General features: G+C 39.8%; 2 protein-coding genes across 4 annotated transcripts in view; one reads left to right on the top strand and one right to left on the bottom strand.

The window, feature by feature from the left end:
• Nucleotides 1-9,252: 9,252 nt before the first annotated feature.
• LOC124138814 (S-methyl-5'-thioadenosine phosphorylase-like) lies at nt 9,253-18,053 on the bottom strand. Of its 2 annotated transcripts, none has more exons than XM_046505694.2 (9): nt 17,918-18,053; nt 15,208-15,294; nt 14,963-15,021; nt 14,055-14,222; nt 13,694-13,796; nt 11,961-12,113; nt 10,383-10,469; nt 9,658-9,780; nt 9,253-9,372 (listed from the first exon to the last, which is right to left on the bottom strand). In XM_046505694.2, the coding sequence occupies exons 1-9, from the start codon at nt 17,930-17,932 to the stop codon at nt 9,331-9,333; spliced, it is 837 nt and encodes a 278-aa protein (XP_046361650.2). In that variant the 5' UTR covers nt 17,933-18,053; the 3' UTR covers nt 9,253-9,330. The 2 variants fall into 2 exon arrangements, with proteins under 2 accessions (XP_046361650.2, XP_048255697.1); XM_048399740.1 differs by lacking the exon at nt 17,918-18,053 and adding an exon at nt 17,412-17,512.
• A 3,310-nt stretch (nt 18,054-21,363) lies between these two features.
• Nucleotides 21,364-21,621, top strand: part of LOC124138813 (DNA-directed RNA polymerase I subunit RPA1-like) — a 58,051-nt gene continuing 57,793 nt past the window's right edge. Inside the window, exon 1 of one of the 2 annotated variants that reach the window (XM_046505693.2) lies at nt 21,364-21,490. The gene's annotated coding sequence lies outside the window, so the exon portion shown is untranslated. Of the gene's footprint in view, nt 21,538-21,621 lie in introns of both variants that reach the window. The other variant, XM_046505691.2, reaches the window with a different exon arrangement.

Here is a 21,621-nt window from a genome sequence, read left to right as displayed (position 1 = left end):
ATATATATACTCTTTAATAAAATTGGGGATACTCGGAAAAAAATTAAAATTCACAAAATTGTAAGAGACATTAGTTTCTAGTAAAACTTGCATGATAATAATGAACGAATTGGATATGACAGTAGATGTTTTGACTGCCAACAATCCGGAAGGACGATTAGGGTGAGATGGGTAATTTATAAAGTTGACGTTTTTGGATCAGTAGTGCGTAATAACGCCACGATTTGTTAAACATTCTTTCACTTTTGGCATTAAATGGGTGTTGTGCTGCTGAAGGTGTGCATTGGCGATTTCGTGCACGGTGAACACGGGCGTTATCGTCCTGAAAGACAAAATGTCGACCTACACGCCTTGCAAACGGGACAACAAAGGGTGTTAGTTTGTTTTCTCCATACCATAACCGACCCATCGCCAAATTTGTCACACAGTCACAGGTTGACATTGGCATGAAGACCATGTCGACGTCGCTGGAGACACCATGACGCCTATGAAGGAAGTGCAAACGTAAATCGTGACTCATCTGAAACATGACACGTGACCAGCGACGATGACCCAAGTTTCGACGTTATGTACACCGTTGGCAATATGGAAATCTGTAAGGGGCGACACAACACGTGGGTGTCGAGCATGGAGATGAGCTACACATAGACGATTTCTGAACGCCCGTCTCCGTAACTTGTACTCCAGTAGCCTCATGAAAGTCTGCAGCAATTTGATTCGCCTTCTAGCTCGATTTCATGGAACCTGTACTCTTGTCGTTGACCTTGGATGCCCTTAACGTGGTCGATCGTCAACATTTTGGGCTTGTTGGTAATTATTCCAAAGTCTGCCAATCACTGAGCGTGAAACATTGAACGTATTGGCCACTGCAAGCTGACTTCTGCTAGTTTCCAGCATGCCAATAGCTCTTTGACGCTCGGCGCTTTGCAGACACCGCGTCGCTTGTTCATACACAAACAATGAATAAAATCAAGTAACTCACAACTGTATGATAAGCAGAATCAATAGGACTGACAGAAATAATGGTCCACAGAGATTAATTGACCTTCCTTGACACCCAATTGCGTGGAGCACGTGCAAACAATAGGATGTGTTTTGGTGTTAAGTTTTCCAGACAACGCTCTTGCATGGGATGTTTGTCCCAGCACTTATCTTTGTTCTAATGCTTGGTATTAACATATATATTAATGTCAAGATCCCCTACCATTTTCAAAGAGAATATAAATGACAGTACGCGATCTTTAAGGGAACTGTTGAAACTTGGAAGGGAAGCAACTCTTTGCCACTTTTATTTCTGTGTTACGCGATAGGATTTGCCTCCACCATAGTTCATAGAAAAAGTGGGGAGCTGTTTTGATGTTTGACAAACCTTTATGGACATGGCATGAAAACCTGCGACAGTTGCAGCCACAGAGGCACCTCTGTTGTTTGTGAAGTTCTGGGTTGGTCGTTGATGTAGATATTACTAATTACTACCGCTTTTGAAATCCCCCGACAACTACCTTCGGTGATTCTGTCAGCGATAAGAGAGTTAATGCGACTTTTTACCACCAAAAGCTTGACTCCAACCAACAGCCTGTTCAAGCTTCCCTTCATCCACATATATACGCCTGATCCCCTTAGTAACATGTACAGTGATTCAGTCTATTCGTTTTGATATTTTGTCATTTCATACTTCATACAAATATATACAAACCGATAGGGTGGCCAACACTTACCGGGCGCTTACCGCTATTGGAAATAAACACCAGTGCGTGCTTTGAATTACTGTCTTATTTCAAGAAGATTCAAGACATTCTGATTCAAATTTTAAAAAAAACAAAACAACATCCCATTTTTAAACAATGCATAGATCTTTTTCAACAACATGTATAAAACTCGGTTCAGCTTGTTCTCCATATGTTTAAATTGTCAAATATTTGATATAGAGCGTCAAAGCCTTGAGAAGGTATTCTGCAAAAATGAACCATTTTTTTCCTTTTCTGACCGCACGCCTCCCCCTGGGAAAACCTTGGAGATGGGAAACATCAAAATAAGTAAAGACGCCCCTACTGCTACAAACCGCATGTGTTTGTAACACAAAAGGTAGCAGGTACAAGATAAATGGTCACACCCAGTGTCAGTATTATATAAAAGGATCCTTTAAAAATTCCTTTTATAAAGTACTGACACTGGGTGTGACCATGTATCTTGTAGCTGCTATATTTTGCGTTACAAACACCTGTTCTACTAACTGCATGGCTTTAGATCGGTAAATCATAACATATACACAATGTCGTCTGTACAAGCTCTGATCTAATCATTAATGTGATACGAGATTATGCACAAATGTTTTTGGGTAAATCGGGAACTATGTGATATTCACGGTGCCACAATGATCATATTTGAATAATAAACATGGTATCCGATTCTAAGGATATTTCCTGTAGGTCTGTTTATGTTAAGGGTGTGAATATGTTTTTACGCCGCTTTTAGCAATATGCCAGCAAAATTCCAGCAATATCACGGCGGGGGACACCAGAAATGGGCTCCACACATTGTACCCATGTCGGGAATCGAACCCGGGTCTTCGGCGTGTCGAGCGAACGCTTTAACCACTAGGCTACACGACCTCCCCTGTTAATGTTACATAAAATATCGTCGTATGATCGAAAGTAAATAACGAACAATGAATCAAGATAGAAGTAACGTTTATGTAAACGTCATGGAAAGATTACCCCGCGAGCACGGTTGTGTTGTGAAGGCGGCAAGCCGTGCCGCGCGATCATGGCAGTTAATGGTCTAAGGGAGATAATCGTGTTAATATATGCCAGCAAGAGTAACGTCCCTTGTATGAGCTCCATACAGTGCATTAACTCAAACTCCACATGTCGTGTAGAATTTTCCGAGTTCTATAGGAATTCAAGCTCCTCACATCGATATCCCATTCACGCACAGTAAAGGAGCTTAGGAATACTGGTTATCTCCCTTGCTACAAGGTCGAATGACGTCACAACTTAGTTCGGACATGCGCATATTACACAGATTATTTTGGACTGGTTTGCCTGTCCTAGAGCGCTTCCGGTCCTCGCCAACCTACTAGCCGTTGGCTAAGACTAAATTGTACCCTCTGTCCTAACGGCTCAATTTCAAAGTACCAAGACCCGTGAAGATCCGGGGTAGAATAGTTTTTCAGCAACCCATGCTCGCTGACTTTTTTATTACTATTATTATTTACAGCCCGCTGTCATATAGCTGGAATATTGCTGAGTGTGGCGTAAACAACAAACAAATCAAAGTACCAAGTAAACTGGTTCCACTGTTTGTACGCGCCGCAAGTTTAGTGCTTTTACCTAGACAGGAGCACAGTCTATGTCTAGCTGAATTACTTCCCTTTGACCACAAACGTTCAAGCTCCTTTCCCAGCGCGTGATACCTTCGTTACACTCTCGGTAGTATAGAGAGCTCCGCGAACGGACTATCGCTGCGCGGAGCTTGACAAACGTTCGATTGAATTGTCTCCCTTTGACCATGCCAAAAACACTTGTAACCTTGCAGATTGTAGATCTAGGATAGGTCCAATTGTCTTTCTAATTTAATATTAGAAGACGTTATCTTGATTTTCCCTTGTTCGTAAATTTATTTTTTATTTGATATGTTATCTGTAGTGTCAGCAATGAGCAAAGGCTTTGCTCTTTTTGACTCCCGCCGGTGTAAACTTGTCACCTGGATATAGGTGCGCGTGTTTTGATCTCGCGTGTTGTGACGTGGATGACGTCAAACACCTGATCTAATGTTGTGGTCGTATAATGGAGTCAAGTTCAGTTTCTAAACAATAATATTCTCTTTGACTGAACTGATCTGAACTAGAACATAGATTTAGCACATCACGATTGGGAAGATTCCACGGCAACACACGAGTAAATGAGACCGTTTATCGCTTGACTAACACCGTTAGAACTTAGAGCAGTTTCCTAGTACCTTTAGTATGTTGACGTGTCCCTATCACATCTGTTTGCAGGCGTGTCATTCCAAAACGATAATGTCACGTGTAGTCGAGTGAAGGAATGGAATGTTTTACAACGAGACAGCTGTCAAAACAGCCTTTTCAATATTTCAGCCACGAATATTAGAATCTCGAATCGTTCATAGTAATAGTAATTACACACAATAAATGACAAAATGTTTTTTATTGAAAATGTGATTTCGTTTGATGTTTTCAAAAGTTTTCATTATAATTATTTTACCCTGCATTATCCAAATTATCCAATATTTCGATAAATGCCATGTCATTTACATACGTATTTAGTAATATTTAATTTGTTTGGTATCCTTAGTAAAAACAAAATATAATTTTAGATTTTTAAAAATCTTATCTAAGGGCAATTCTTAAGATGAATGAATTCCTATGTTTATTAAGATGTTTTTCCCCAACAATTTTAAATTATATATGTTCCCTCTATGATGTAGCCTAGCTAGTCCAAATGGAACAAAACGGAAGCGGGACCATCGCGCCTCCCCAGTCAGTGAAAACCACTATAGTGCATTAATGCGATTGTTGTAATTGTGTATAAGGCGAATGTAGGGTTGTACGCTATAATAGCAGATCTGTGCGGACTGCTGCATTGCAGTGTGGATATAGTGTCTGCCACCTTCCCAGTCTATTAGATAACTGTGTTTTGTGGCGACAGCTGCGGCGACCCATTACTGCAGCATAAATCCTCTTATGCTGGATATTACTAATGTCGAAATGTGAATTCAATATATAGATTAACATGATTAGTATCCGGCCTATTATGGTACCAAGTGTTTGTCTGCTGATGTGTCACATCCGATAGAAACTGTTTACTCATGGGGCTATGTAACTAATATACATATTTTACAAATATATCTACAAATTCGTAACCTTCGGTGTCACCTGCGAGTTTGTTTGTATAGGATATTCTGTGGTTCTGTGGTTTACTGATTATTGTCCAGGATTATTGCCCAAAAGGTATCCTGATGGACAATATTATAACGTTACGTAATTAATATTAGTGCTGCGTAAACATTGGACATTGAATACATCTTACCTATGTAAACAGGTTGTGACGTGGGGAACTTTCCATATTTGCATTCTGAATTGACATTGAACTTGTTGAAATGATGAGAATTTGTTAACGTAGTCTGTAGACCATTCAGTTTGGTAGGCGATTCGTACATTTGATTTTGTAGATGTATACTCTAAATGAAAATCAAGTTAAGTACGTCCTTTCGATTTTCCATAAATCCAAATATGACATTTTGCTTATTATTTCCAATCTTGTGCTAATACGGTTTTCTATCCATTTCACCAGGCTGTGCCACAACGGCACATGTGTACATTCAAACCACAGCTGGAAAATAGATTCAACTTCATCATCATAAAGCACATAATGGTGATGGTCTTATGTATAAGTCGTTATTAGTTGTGAGAATTCTATGATCACTCGGTATTGGAACTATTTTAGTTTGGTGCTATCTTCACTGCAGTTTTTCCCCTTTAATATATAGATAGATGGAGGGAGAGAGAGAGAGAGAGAGAGAGAGAGGAGAGAGAGAGAGAGAGAGAGAGTAAACTACGGTTACAACGAACTCAACGGGTTGGGTTATAACCGTAGTCTACTGTATATATATATATAATTATATATTTGGATACACTTTCTTTAAATCATTTTATATCATTTTGCAACACTCAGTTTCACTCACACATGGTATTGCGTACGAGTTGCAAAATGATATAAAGAAAGTGTATCCAAATCTGTATTTATGCTCTACTTTGTATTGAGCACTCTTCCGCAATTGGATCATACTTGTGTATGTTAAAAGTAATCCCATATATGATATACAACGGACACATGTGTCAGAGAAGGTGATTTTTAATCATTAATGTCCAAAGAAGGATTTTAATTAACGGTGGTAACCATAATTTGTTCCAAGCATCTACGGTATTCGGTAATAACATCAACAGTTTAAATCATAAGTCCCCAGCACGGGAATCTGATGGCACACAAGTTTAGTAGCGTGTATGGCCACCATGTGCGTACACATGATTGGGAAGACGACGCCATTGTTGCTGCACAATGGCGCCAAGATCATCCCAGACGTGTTCGATGGGATTGAGGTCGGGAGACCTTGACGGCCAGTCCATGACGTTGATTCCCGCATTCTGAAGGAAATTCCTTGTCAAAATTGCTGAGTGGGGTCTGGTATTGTCGTGTTGGAAGATCAAACCGGGTCCATGTGCTGCCATAAAAGGCAGAAGTTCTGGTGCCAGTACCTGGTCGCGGTAAGCAGGAGCGTTGAGGTTGCCACGGATGACAAGAAGCCTGGAACGTGCATTGCCACAGAAAGCAACCCACACCATGACACTTCCGCCTCGAAATCTGTCAACTTCCTGTGCACAACACTGGGCGTAACGTTCATGACGGCGCCTCCCACACCCTCGCCCTACCATCAGCAAATCGAAGATTAAATCGGGATTCGTCACTGAAGACGACTTGATTCCAATTCCTCTGAGTCCATCGTAAGTGTCGCTGTGCCCACAATTGACGTTGACGTCTGTGTAATTGAGTCAGAATCGGCCAGCAGTATGGCCGTCGTGCTTGAAGGTGAGCAGTTCTCAGACGGTTCCGAACAGTTTGCGCACTCAGTCTACCTCTAAACAGTTCATTTCTGATTGATGTAGCCGTCAAATACCGGTTACGGAGGTGACGTAAGACAATCTGACGATCCTCTGCATGTGACGTCACACGTGGTCGACCTGGCCGAGGGCGTTCAGCGGTGGTACCCGTTTGCTGTAGACGCGTCTGTAAATCATAAACAGTCCGTCGACTACAACCCATCGTCCTTGCGACTTCAGCTACGGACGTTCCGTCTGCAACATGCCGAGGGCACGTTCACGTTGCACATTTGAAAGGCGTGGCATGACAAATGGCTGTAAAGACTTTTGTTTTCTTGTGTTTGTTTTTTTGTTAATGACTGCTAACAAGTATGGCTGAAAACATGTGCGGTATTATGGCCACGTGAACTGTTGCACGTGAAAAAACACTTTTGCCACTATAGTGCTGTGCTTGATCGATTCACCTGCACAAAAACGGGTGTTATATGAAGACAATGCGTGGCCATTACTGTTTAAATACACAATAAGAGCCCACAATGATAACTGGTCAAAATGTTAAAATTTTAGGATTGTGAAGTTTTTAATTTGGTTCAGTATATATTACACACGCTTCCAAAGGTTCATGCAGTGCGACTTACATATAAAGAGGGGGCACGGGTGGCCCAGTCGTCTGAGGCGCCGCGATTCCCTGTGTAGAGTTGCGTCCCTTAGGCATGCCAGAAACCTATGATTGTGGGTTCGAATCCCGGTTCGCCCCGATTATGTTTCTAGGTTTGTCTGCACCATACCCGTGCTCGTGGGTTTCACCGAAGTGGTAAACGTCTGAGACCTGCATCACTTCGGGCTTTCCTCCCACATTAAGCTGACACGCAGTGATATAACTGGAATACTGTTAAAAGCAGCGTTAAACCCAACTCTCTCACTCACTAAATATAAAGACGTGTTTAATGGGAAACAACACTGCAAGTTGGAAAGTATTGAAATATGGATGGGCTTTTTCTTCCAGATTCAAAATGTGCTTATTATGGACTATTATTTCGACTGCGGTGGTTACCGTCTCCCCTTCATTGTTTGTTTTAAAGAGACACTGATATGAAACGACAATGTTCAATGTCGTATTTGCAAATATACCAGGGCCGCGTCCCACAATGCGATCTTGGCGCTATGACTTTCGTATGTCAATGTTAAGTTATGGTTGTTACGATCATCAAGGTGTTTCTTATCAGTCCATACTTTCGTTTATTTCTTCACTAATTGATGGTTACAATCTTACCTCTTGTGCTAACTGGGAAACTCACTCACCGCCACTGTGAATGTGAATATCTACCAAGGTTATTTATATGAACATAAAATGAATTGGGCTGATTGCTTACATGTTCCAGACTAATTAGACTGCCATCTGTTCCCAACTTTATAGGTGTAACATCGGTAAATTGTTACACCTATCGGTAAAATGTTGTTTAGACACTACAATCAGCAATATTCCAGCTCCAGTCTAAACCAGGGAAACCAGTTACTGAAAGTACCGCATTTCCTCTATTAGACGCTGGACCTCCAATATCAGTCACACTGCCAAAAAAATAGAAGCAGGGTTTGATTAAATGAATTAATGCCGTAGATATCAGTTTCCTATTGTATATTGCAATATGTTGGTTATTAATAATGAGTTTTCTGCAAATATACCCTTTGTATGATTGTAACATTTGGGATTCTGTAATGTGAGTGGCCACTGTGCAGGCATTAAACACAATAGACGCTGGGTCAATGGCATGCACGAAATTAAGAGATGATAGAGGAAATATGTTATGGGCAACCCTAAACCATTGGTCAAGAGAGCCAGCCCAGCAACAGAGTTTATTCACCCGATCCCAATTTTTGTTGGCACTTATGTCACTTTGGATGTGACCCTGTCTTCACAAAACAGTAAAACTTTGTTAATCTGGATTCCCACTGAAATCTCATGGAATAACAAATTTCCGAATGGAAAAGTAATGGACAGAAAGTATGGTTACTTTCTGTTAGAGAGAGGAAGGCCAAACCAAAACATGCTGAAAGTTGGTACCATATTCTACATAATAAGCGCCCTGCTCTAATAAGCGCCCACAGCGATGTTTGCTAATATATTGGCTAGTGAACAATCCCAGTTAGCACCCCTTCTGATTGATCAATGTTCACAAGACTTATTTATTTACTCTGTGTGGCGCTGGTTAAGGGGATAAAACAAAGACTGGCCGGTGCAGTGTTAGTTTAATGTGTCTGAGTGGGGTATCCATTAGTCTAGTTATACTAGTTATTATTAGACTAGTACAATCATGTTAGCATGCACACGTTGCAATATCAGCATAATTATCTTGAATGCGACGATAACCCCATTAAATCTCACCTCATATTCTATTCTATTTATCTAAGCATTCCTGGTGGTAATAGTAATTGAAATGGTGTTTTCCGAACAAAAAGGTTTCATTGTATCAACATCCGATATCACTGACTTCATCAAATGCTCATTGTGGCTTTCATGAGGTTCATAATAATCTAGACTCCTAGTATTATCAATACCTTAAAGCTCACATTTCATCTGTTTCTAACTGTTTCTTTCTTATCATATATTAATATGAAATAATCACAACACCATAAATTGTAAAGAAGTTTAATACATGTATTCTGAATGAGAGCTCTGATTAATAAATGAAGATTTTGTATTCTTGACAGGTTCACTTTTCTGGTGGTAACATCACAGACCTCTTTGCTATATCCTGAAATGATATAATTTTTTTTAGAAAACTGTAAAAAAGCCATTACGGCAATTCTTAGACATAATGCTCTGTCATGAAAGTATGTATACTTCTATGGAGTTTAAAACAGAACAAGTAACAATTTAGTGCCCAACATGTACATAACTTAGTGTAGTTTTCATTGTTTCTAATTCTGAAAGCTCTATGGTAAATTCATTCTTATCAAAAGCACCACTTCTTACAATGCCTAGACGTTATTGATCCCACTTCTGAAGAAATGTCTGTCTGTCGTAAACCTGCACTCACCTTATGTTCTGCGATGGTCTCCTTCCAGTCCTCTGCTGCTATTCTTGGGATGGCCTTTTTCAGTACATTGATGGCTTTCACAGCGTTCTCCTTGAAAACCTTTACAGCTAATTCAACATTTACCTGCAATATTAAACCATAAAAATTAAAACAACAAATGCCATACATTTATTTACATCTGAGATCACCTCTTTTTTAACAAAACAGTATCTTCTACCCTGAAAGTCACTGCAGGAAATCAGCGTGTTGTTCGAGTGCCCTGTACAAATATAGTCAATCACACAAACCAGTGGTTGATTGCATGAGTGATGACGATGTTGACAGGATGTGACATAAACAAGGACACAGCAGCATTGTAAAAAAGCAGTCTGACAGTTGCCCAGTGTCCAAATATTGTTAACTGACAGTAACCTTTCTTGTTCCAAACCCATTGTCTAATATTATAGTACTAACAGTTACAAACACACATAAAGGGGGACCAGTGATTGATATTATGAGCAACCTCTCACACCATGTCAAGCCTGACCATTGATCCATTTTGTTGCTCTTACAACTTGTATAGGATGCTGGGGATATATTTAAACCCGGAATCCCTATGGGTTCAAACACTGACACCAAGCACGCAATCTTCATTCAGTTAGACAAGCATGAGCAGTCAGAACATATTCTACTAAAGTTTCCCAGACTAATTCCTCAAAGCTGGGGTTTTGTGATGTCCCACTCACCGCCTCTGTGTCTTCCCGCCAGGAGTCGTAGTCAGTAACAAGAGCCAGTGAGGCATAACACAGCCCAGCTTCCTTCGCTAGAACCACCTGCAACAACCGCAGGAGCTTTCATCACAGTGACACACACCAACATGATTATCATTTTCCCGAGGCAAGAGAGTTAACTGACTTTAAAAGTCGAGTTTCCACCCTTGCCGAACTAGGCTGGAATTCCTGGGCTCGATTGTAGCGCGCCCAGAGGCTTTTACGAGTAAGTCCCTTCTAAGCCTCTCCCATAGACCAATCAGATTCCACTTCTCGTATCACTTGCATTTGCTTCAAACAAAATGGCAGCACTAATTCAATCTGATCAATAATCAAGATCTATATTGTGATAAAACAGGTCTCACATCGTAAGGTGCATCAAATCATGTGAGCACCTTGATTAAAAACATGAAAAGATTTAGAAAATATCTGTTGACAATGAGTGAATGCTGCACATGCTTTGCAAATCCTGCAATCAACCGAAATCTGCATGACAGATTACGAACCGGATTTCGATTTCGTTGTGTGATTTTGATTGGACTATGCATAGACTTGTTAATCCAGCCAAAATGTAACTCCATAATACCAGCCTGGTATGTTCAGTTAACTCCCTTGCCTCGGGAAGATGAATGATTATGTGCAAGTGGCCAAAATTGCCACTGCATTAAGATAGTTTGATGGACATCTTAACGAACCTTTATGACATGATTTGGCCTAACACATCCAACAAGTCCAAAATTCTTTTCTTTTTTTCTAAGGAGATAAGGGATTATTGTCAGGTATAAATTTCTGAATGGATACACATTTGTATCTTCAAGCATGGCGTATTTTGGATCAAAATGACTTGATTGTTGATGACTTTTCACTTTATTACGTCTATCAAAATTATCAAGAGACTAATGTGACACTGATTGAAACTATTGACATCTTGATGTGTCATCGGCATATTGCCCTCTGGCTATGGATCATTGCTGTCCATCGATAATTCTATCAATCGTCCTTACTGAGAGCTCAGATCACCTTGAAGAATGGCTGAAAGTGTGAGCCAAGATTCACCAACAGCGTGAGGCGATGTCAGGTGAGCCCACCTTCGAGGTGGTTACATACTCAGCAGTCATTCTCACCACCCAATCCCCATGTTAATTGGCTCTGACAAGCTTGAGGTTAGGGCTGGGATGGGTAACTCAGGTAATTAGGTTTGGTGGGTACTGAGTAGACTACGCAGACCCGTGGGAAGATCGTTTTATACATGTATCTAAATACATTTTGCCAGGGCTACAGTGAAACTATTCACAATCAGACATTTTGTACCTATCTCTTGAAATCTACAGTGGGTAGTTTTGGGTTATAGGGGTTGGGTACCCGGGTAGTAAATTTGGAAGTACTTGGGACATATTCTGCCAAGTAATGACAGTCCATGCGTGAAACAACCAAACATATCAAACCATGGGGACCTGATTGCTTTTGCCTAATCTAACTGACACTGTACCATGTTACAGTTAAAATGATAAAATACAGAGATATAAGGTCCTGAATGCCAGTCGGACGAGGTACCTCCGGAACTGTGCTCATATTGATGACCTCGCCTCCCCACAAGCGGAACATCTTGCTCTCAGCTTTTGATGAAAACCGCGGACCTTCAATTGTCACCATTGTCCCTGTTGTATGATACCTGTAACCCAGATCCTTTAGACACCCAGACAAAATCTGAAAAGAAATAAAAGAAAATCTGTACATAAAGAGAATTCTACAGAAGGGGTTGCACAACAATTCAGTGTATTCAGCGGTTTACATCTGAAATACTCCTAATCATCTTTTAAGTGAGTCATATTAGTTGCAACATATTTTGATCAGTCAGTACTAGTTCCTTCAAAAACATCTAAGAGGCTGTAACCAAATTTTTGGTATTTCATTATAACATGTTTCAATCAACAGAATCAAGTCTTTGATCAGTACTTATGACTACATGACACTGGTGTCGAATAACACGGCTACATGACGCTGGTGTTGAAGAACTAGACTACATGACACTGGTGTTGAAGAACACAACTACATGACGCTGGTGTCGAAGAACTAGACTACATGACACTGGTGTCGAACACGACTACATGACACTGGTGTTGAAGAACTAGACTACATGACACTGGTGTCGAAGAACACAACTACATGACACTGGTGTTGAAGAACACGACTACATGACACTGGTGTCGAAGAACACTACTACATGACACTGGTGTCGAAGAACACAACTACATGACACTGGTGTTGAAGAACACGACTACATGACACTGGTGTCGAATAACACTACTACATGACACTGGTGTCGAAGAACTAGACTACATGACACTGGTGTCGAAGAACACTACTACATGACACTGGTGTCGAAGAACACTACTACATGACACTGGTGTTGAAGAACACGACTACATGACACTGGTGTCGAAGAACACTACTACATGACACTGGTGTCGAAGAACACAACTACATGACACTGGTGTCGAAGAACACGACTACATGACACTGGTGTTGAAGAACACGACTACATGACACTGGTGTCGAAGAACACGACTACATGACACTGGTGTCGAAGAACACTACTACATGACACTGGTGTTGAAGAACACGACTACATGACACTGGTGTCGAATAACACGGCTACATGACACTGGTGTCGAAGAACACGACTACATGACACTGGTGTCGAATAACACAACTACATGACACTGGTGTCGAAGAACTAGACTACATGACACTGGTGTTGAAGAACACGATACATGACACTGGTGTCGAAGAACACTACTACATGACACTGGTGTCGAAGAACACTACTACATGACACTGGTGTCGAAGAACACTACTACATGACACTGGTGTCGAAGAACACTACTACATGACACTGGTGTCGAATAACACAGGTACATGACACTGGTGTCAAGTATTCAAATCAACAGAATGTTCATGACATAATTTTTTGTCATCAATATGTTACATTTATGCAGAACACTAAATGATGTTCACGACTCTCTAAAACTATGCAGTGAGTCATGATGACTCCCAGTTTTCATAAACCTCAAATCACAATTGTGAGTTCTGACAGACATTTCTGAATCAGAGACAGAAACTGCGATGACAACAGACTCGGTTGACAAAATATTTAGAACATTTAGTCAAGACAAATCATTTTAGAAAGCTGACATGAAAGGCAAAAAAACAAAAGCATCTTTTATTCTGACGCAGGTCTTGATGCAGGGTGGTATCAACACAGAGAAAAAAAATCAGATTCCTACCTGCCTGGTTCTTGAGCAGAAAGGTTCATTCATGGGAATATGGCAGACGCCTGGCAGTGAAGAGGATGACCCATCATAGAACGTCTGAGCTCTCTTCTGAGTCCTACAAGAAAACAACACAGGAACTTGTGAAAGGCTGATTGTTTTTCTGAATGGTAAGACAAGAGTTACGTCACTCTCATTATCAATCTAGTTTGAATATTTTTGTGTTCTCATACCTGTAAATGCCCACACAAAATAGTACTGACTTTTGTGAAATGTTGGAATTGATAAACTATATCAAAAAATACCTAAAAAGGTTCTGACAACTACACTGAATACAGTCAACATCTACATAACTAGAAGAGAACCATGTTTTCACCTGTCAATAAACTGGTCAATAAGGACAATATCTCCGGGGTGCATGTCTTCGTGTAGAGACCCACATGCAGTTGTAACCACCAGATGTGTGCATCCTTCTGCCTTCAGCGCCTCAATATTCGCTCGGTAGTTTATGTTGGATGGCATTATTGTGTGTTGTCTGCCATGTCTACAAAATAAAATAATGTCATTTTTTCAACACTTTTTGTTTGAATTGTGTGTTTGTGGGGGAAATGGGGGGGGGGGGGGGGGGGGGGGGGGGGCTCATTGGGTTGATGGGTGACAACAGTAAGTGTTTCCTTACATATATTGTTTTTTATGTTGTAACTAATGCAAATAATTGCAGTGGGTGTGCAACTGAGTGAGTTTTGTTTTATGGCACTTTGAACTGTATTTCTGTTTGATGTAGGAGGAAAGCCCGAAATCTGAAGGTCTTAGACGTTCTCCACTTTGGTGATAATGCATAATTGGGGTGAAGTGGGGTATCATAACAACTAATCTTATATATATGGATTAAGATGTGGGATTTTAATTCTATCAATTCTCAGAAATGTTATGCCTTTACGGAGGTCAAAATAATTTCTCCTTGATATTTACAGATTTTCTTGACCAAAATACCAAGAGGCAGACAAGGAAAATGTCATCGTATGTGACAATAACATGTTAAAAGAAAGCATATTTCCAGTCAAACAGCAATTACAATTAGTTTTACTTTGCAAACATTTTTACCAGGGTAATCTATATAACAAGAAAACAAATTTGTTTGGCCTGATAAAGAGATGACATATCGGCCAACTAAACGTCTTCCTGGGAATTTGAACCTGCATAGCAAATCTTCAAATAAGGACTAAGCTAACCAAATTACTTGTGAATGGTTTAATCATCTGGTAGATGTCGTTAGTGACTTACCTGGGCAATAGGACGCATTTAATGCCACTTATATTTCCAAGGACCAGGCTATCTGAAGGCTTAAAACATAAACAAAATAACAGAAATGTGGCAGATATATATTTATGATGCATCATCTTTAGATTGACTGTAACTAAACGTAACTCAATACTACGTTTTTCATGTTTTCAGGACATCCAGCATATCCACCTAACATTAATTTTTTTAATAATATTTGCATTTAATTTAAGAAAAAGATGACTCACCTTTCCAAATTGAGTTGTAACATGCTTTTCTTCTCTGTTTTCCAATATGTCAGGATTATCCAGGCCAGAGCCTCCTATTATTCCAACCTGAAGCAATACAAAGACATATATCACCAATGGGTACATCACAGCATATTTTAGAATAAAGAGACAAAATTCTTTAAATTTGATCACCCAGCCATCAAAGGTGAAACAATACACCAAGGTCATGATACGATATGAATCGTGATACGCACGTTTACCTCAAATCCTGTGGAAACTTCTTGGCTTTTAATATTCCAGAGCAGGTTCAAAAGGAAAAACTAGCTGTAGACACATGTTGCGGAGTTTTCTATCTCTTCATTTCTTTGCAAGAGAAGCTACCAAATCACACGGCCGTACAATGCCTTGTTTGTTTGATGTTTAATGCAGCACTCAGCAATATTCCAGCTATATGATGGCAGTCTGTAAATAATTGTGTCTGGACCAGTCAATCCAGTGATTGACATCACAAGCATCGATCCATGCAGTTAGGATACGATGACATGCATCAACCAAGTCAGCGAGTCTGACCACCCGATCCTGTTAGTCGCCTCTTACGACAAGCATGGGTTGCTGAAGACCAATTCTAACTTTTGCATTCTGTCCTCTTCAGACCAGGTATTTCTATCATTGTTTTAACTTTAAGAATCAAAAGCCAAAAATGAACAAGCATATAGTTGACGAAGACATCTATATCCCCTGCCCATTTTAACACATTATGGTCCCAAACCAGGTAACTTACCCCAAAATAACACAAAATCAAAATTTTGTCAAAATAGCTGTAATGGAAGTTCTAAAAAGTTTTTTCTAAAAGTGCTAAATATCAAAAGGCACCAGTTCAGTATGGGTCTGGTAAACATGCAAAGTTTTGTTAGAAAGTATTGAATTGGTTTTGAGTTATGCTCCGGAAACGAACTCTACCCTATAGAACCTAAGTCCAACTTGTTGCCATGGAAACATAAAAAATAAAAATGTATAAAATTCCTATATAGCAAAAGGCACCAGTTCAGTATGTGCCTGGTAGACATGCCAACTTCGTTGGAGCGGGGGATAATATATTTCTACTTACAACCATACTTTAGTCATCTTGCCCCAGTTGGTGTGTCTCACCCAAAGGTTAAGTGAATTTCAGACATTTTAAGGGGTTATTTTAGGGGATGCTCTTATATGAATATCACTATTCAGACAAACAACAGTTTCAGGGTAAGCTGCATCCCTGAAAATAACATGAAAAACATCGATTGTGGTAACCTGTTACCACCCTTTTTTCTTCAATTGATGGCTCACAACATGTTACATTCACTACACTCAGAATGTACCTGCTGAGCAACGGACCCATTGCTCATCTTTTAGAGCTTCTAAACAGGTGAGTCAGTACTCACAACTCAACATCAAGGGCCAGTCAGTCAGCCAGGTACAGTTGATTTACTACAAACTGAAATTCATGCCTGTGTAGCAGACAACACCAGGTGAAACAAAATGTAGAAAGCTTACTGCAGCCGACAGACAATGCACGATATACTGTCTGTGGTACCCATCTCATCCCTCTGATAGTCTGGTACTGTAGTGAGTGAGTGAGTGAGTTTGGTTTAACGCTTGGGCTGGGACGAGTCCAAATTTACTACCCGGGTACCCCATCGCTATTACCTGACCCTACCCGGGTACCCACTATAGGTCTCAGGAGATATCTCAGAATGTTTGATTGGGAACATTTTTAGCATAGCCCTGGCAAAATGTATTTAGATACATGTATTAAACAATCTTCATACACTGAAGTTGAATTAAGTTATATTCATATTCAATGATATGAAAAATCTGAAGGAATTGGTGCACAGTCAGAAAGAAATGCGAACAGTAGTAACTTGTAGTGTAACCATAGAGTTCTAGATAATTTTTGTCATTAAACAATACATCACGTGACTAACCATGGGCCCGGGTAGTCCTGTGGGTACCTGGGTCCTACTCAGTACCCACCTGACCCGAGTACCCGAGTTACCCATCCCAGCCCTATTTAATGCAGCTTTGAACAATCATAGATTTATCTACGATTCAAAACTAAGTGCCCTTAGCAGGAAAATGGAAAAAATATGTGATATTATTAAAAATTGAACCTTTTCAATATTCTATATATTCGTAAATTCTGAGAAATTGGGATTTAAAAAAATTTAAATTGGAATTTTTACTGTCATTTAATGCAGACTTGGGGCTGAGCGTCTGAGCTGGTCCAGACAAATCCCTGACAGTATTTCAGTTGTATCATGGCGTGTCAGCTTGATGTGGGAAGAAAACCTGAAGTGATGCAGGTCTTTAGATTTATTGATGAAATATTTAAAGCAGTAAGAAAACACAAAACAGAAAACATATAACCACAGGACCATGTAACTAATTATAACAATAACAATAAAAAAAAGTCGCAAAATAAATCATAGACGAGGCATATCCATGCATGACATACTGTCATCTTGTCACATATTAATACTTTGTTTACATGCTTGCTCTTTTGTACTCTTTTGTACCACCGCCAGTGGTTTGGGGGGAAATAAACTGTTGTGTAAACTGTTGTGATAATCATCACGTAACATCCATCGGCGCGGCTGGTAGTAGTAGTTGCATTTTGACGACGAGAACGACGAAATGGGTTGTTCAAATCAATTCAAATCGAATCATGATTTATGACAAGTGTGTTTACCTTTACTGTCGTCATGATTGGGGGTGTTTCCAGTGATGTGCAGATAACATATGCTCTCTCCCAGGGACTTGACCCTTCGCATTCAACACAATTCAGTCTTCGACACGACTGCCACAAGAGTTATCTCCCGTTACGTTTCATTATTCAAGCTCCTTCCCAGCGCGTGACACCTTCGTTACACTCTCGGTAACGTATAGAGATCTCCGCGAACGGACTATCGCTGTGAGGAGCTTGTTCATTTTTAACATTCACTGATAGAATCGTGTTATTTCAGAGTATCCTTCAACAGGAACATGGAAGTGTATATTTTTAAATCAAATGAAGTTCTTTTAAATAAGGACTTGTAGTAGTAGTAGTAGTAGTAGTAGTAGTATAATTTATCTATATTTAAAGTCTCTTGATGCTGCTGGCAGAGTCACAAGGGCTACACATATCAAACATATTCTGTTTCAATCTGGGTTTGGTTTTGTATGGATATGCCAGGATGTTGGGAATATTAACATTTCTATCAGATTATTTAAAATAAGACTTCTTGATAATCTAAAACAAAACTGGTATTATACACTACACACTTCTCATAAATGTTCCGACTACGTGTTTTATAAGACACTTTTACACGTGGAAAAAATATGTATGCATTGCTATTATTTAACATTTGAGAATATTTTGTCACAAGATTTAGATGTGGTAATTTTAGACTTATGACAGACAGGAAGATACACTAATGTACCATACCATCTCACGTTAAAAACTACATAACGGCCACAACAAAAAAGTCATAACGGCCACAACAAAAAAGTCATAACGGCCACACAAAAAAAGAAGACTTAACGGCCACAACAAAAAAGGCATAACGGCCACAACAAAAAAGGCATAACGGCCACAACAACAAAAAGACATAACGGCCACAACAAAAAAGTCATAATGGCCACACAAAAAAAAAGACATAACGGCCACAACAAAAAAGGCATAACGGCCACAACAAAAAAGTCATAACGGCCACAACAAAAAAGACATAACGGACACAAACAAAAAAACAAAAAACAAAACAAAACATAACGTCAACACAGAAAATATAGAAGGCAAACTCAAGTATTGTTTCACATAAGGAGTATTATATACACTGTATAACAGTTCATGACACCATATGCACACTGGCATTGTAACAGTGTTGGAACACAATCCTGTATGTTTTATGTGTATTAAGTTGACACTGAGTTTTACTACTCACAAATAGATCAGTTTGAAATAAAATCACTGAAAGGTTTCATAATTAGGATAAATTATACGATTATTCATGTTTTCCCAAAAGATTGTTACACTGGTCAGTGCAGAGATCAAAGTAAATTGATGAGATTGGTTAAAACAACACATGAATTCTACTGGAAGATATTACATTGTAATAACATCCAACGTGTATACTCTGTACACATATCCTGCTTACTTTGGATATTCATTTATGATTAATATTGTTTATTTGTGTTTGTTGTTTAACGCCGCACTCAGCAATATTCCAGCTATATGACGGTGGTCTGTAAATATAATCGAGTCTGGAGCAGACAATCCAGTGATTGATAGCATGAGCATCGACCCATGCAATTGGGATACGATGACATGCATCAACCCAATCTCATTAAAATCAGATCTTAGTTCTCGCTGCCGCTTTGTTTAGCGGTAGCGAGAACTAAGATCTGATTTTAATGAGATTGTGCATCAACCATGTCAGCGAGCCTGACCACCCAATCCCTTTAGTCGCCTCTTACGACAAGCATAGTCGCCTTTTACGGCAAGAATGGGTTGCTGAGGACCTATTCTACCCCGGGTTTTCACGGGTCTTATCATTATTAACAACATCTAACATGTATAAGATCTAACATGTATACTAACGTTATTATTATCATGGACATTTTGACTATTTTGTTGTGTCCCTTATGACTTTTTTGTGGTGGCCGTTATGACTTTTTGTCGTTTTTGCAGTTGCCCCCCTGGATTTTTTTTTATAGAAAACAGTTTTATTTGAATCAAGTTGGGGACAAGTCATACTTGTACAAGTATTTGCCCTCCCTGTTAAAAAGAGTTAACTACGGCCTTGGTGTGTATATGTCTGTGCATGTATTTGTCTACCCACAAAAAGAAAACTACTACTTACACCCTTCAGTACTTTTTCCTAGTATATATAAATTGTAGCACTTAGAAATGTAACTTATATGCGTCTGTATTTTGAGCCATTGGCCTCTGTATTGAATAAATTGTGATGTTTTATCTAAGGTTGGCAAGTCGAATTGCGGCATCCTATACAGCTATGTCACACTGGGCCTAGCCCGGAATTACCATGGGTATAATATGGAATATATACTTTCGTATAATTATTTTTAGAATAGTATACTATCCAACCATCCTTAAACTAGGATATCCAATCAACCTATTAGGTAACGTGAAGCGTCGCTGCTAGTTCTAGATAGTCCGCAGAGGTGGATACAGCTTTTTTGAAAAGGGTGGGGGTTGCACAACTAAGATCTATTTATTGTCTTTGGTGGTAATTTATACAGAAATAAAGATTTTTTTCGAAATAAAAAGGGGGGTGTATCCGCCCATGGTCCACTGTGATGCCATGCAGCAGTTAAACATAGATACCACACACAGACTTTATACTGTCTCCGAGTCGTCCAGGTAGGGTTAACAATAGCTACCAGCTTTTAACGTATTTTGGCATGACTCGACCATGCAGGGGAGCGAACTACCGACCTCCCGCACTCCGGGCAGACGCTCTATCCACTTCACCACGAAGGCGATCACCAACACTTTAGCAAATGCTAGGTATATATAAGTACTCTCTAATTTCGTTCAGTAATACTGTGAATTCTGTGTATAATACCCCTGCCATCTTTATCACTGCAGTAAATGCCCTTGAAGCAAATATTCCTTGTATAAAATCCTATAGAGCCATGTTTGAATTCTCCACCAAACATAGGAACTGTGCATTCAATTTTTGTACTTGCTTGACTTCGGGGCTGAATAGAACCGCACTATGAAACCTTCCCGATGGCACCCGTTGCTTATTCTGTTAACCACGGATTGTCTCACTGTCATGATATAGCTGGACTGCGGCAAAAAATAATTTTATGGTCTCTGGTTTAATAAACATATTGTGGAGAAACGACAACTCTAAAACCTGCAGGGGCGGTCGGGTAGCCTAGTGGTTAAAGCGTTCGCTCGTCACGCCGAAGACCCGGGTTCGAATTCCGACATGGGTACAATGTGTGAAGCCCATTTCTGGTGTCCCCCGCCGTGATATTGCTGGAATATTGCTAAAAGCGGCGTAAAACCAAACTCACTCACTCAATAAAACCTGCAATAGATCCAAGATCTATGCATGGTCAAATTATTTTTTAGTGGTCTACATAAGGTAACTACACTTGGGAGTTACCCGACTTAGACGGAAGCTGCATGTTTTCATTCGGAGATAATCGGGCTTGTTCGAGTTGCGCTCTTCTGAGTATGTTCTCTCTCAGAGATATCGAAGGTTAAACCAAGAAGCATCGATTGTAATGGAGCACGTGGGATTTGTTTGACGTGTGTTTTGATTTTGATTAAGAAGATGATTTATGTTTAGGTCACAGGTAATTCACAGATTATTTACTTAGAATATGTCGTTTTTTTAGGGTGTCACTGGGAAGGTGTGTCACTGTCACCGGCACCGTTTA

The sequence above is a fragment of the Haliotis rufescens genome, unplaced genomic scaffold (assembly GCF_023055435.1).
Source record: "Haliotis rufescens isolate VD_foot unplaced genomic scaffold, xgHalRufe1.0.p SCAF_2, whole genome shotgun sequence".
NCBI lineage: Eukaryota > Metazoa > Mollusca > Gastropoda > Lepetellida > Haliotidae > Haliotis > Haliotis rufescens.
The sequence above is the reverse complement of the archived record's forward strand: the minus strand, read 5'-3'. Positions and strand labels throughout refer to the sequence as shown.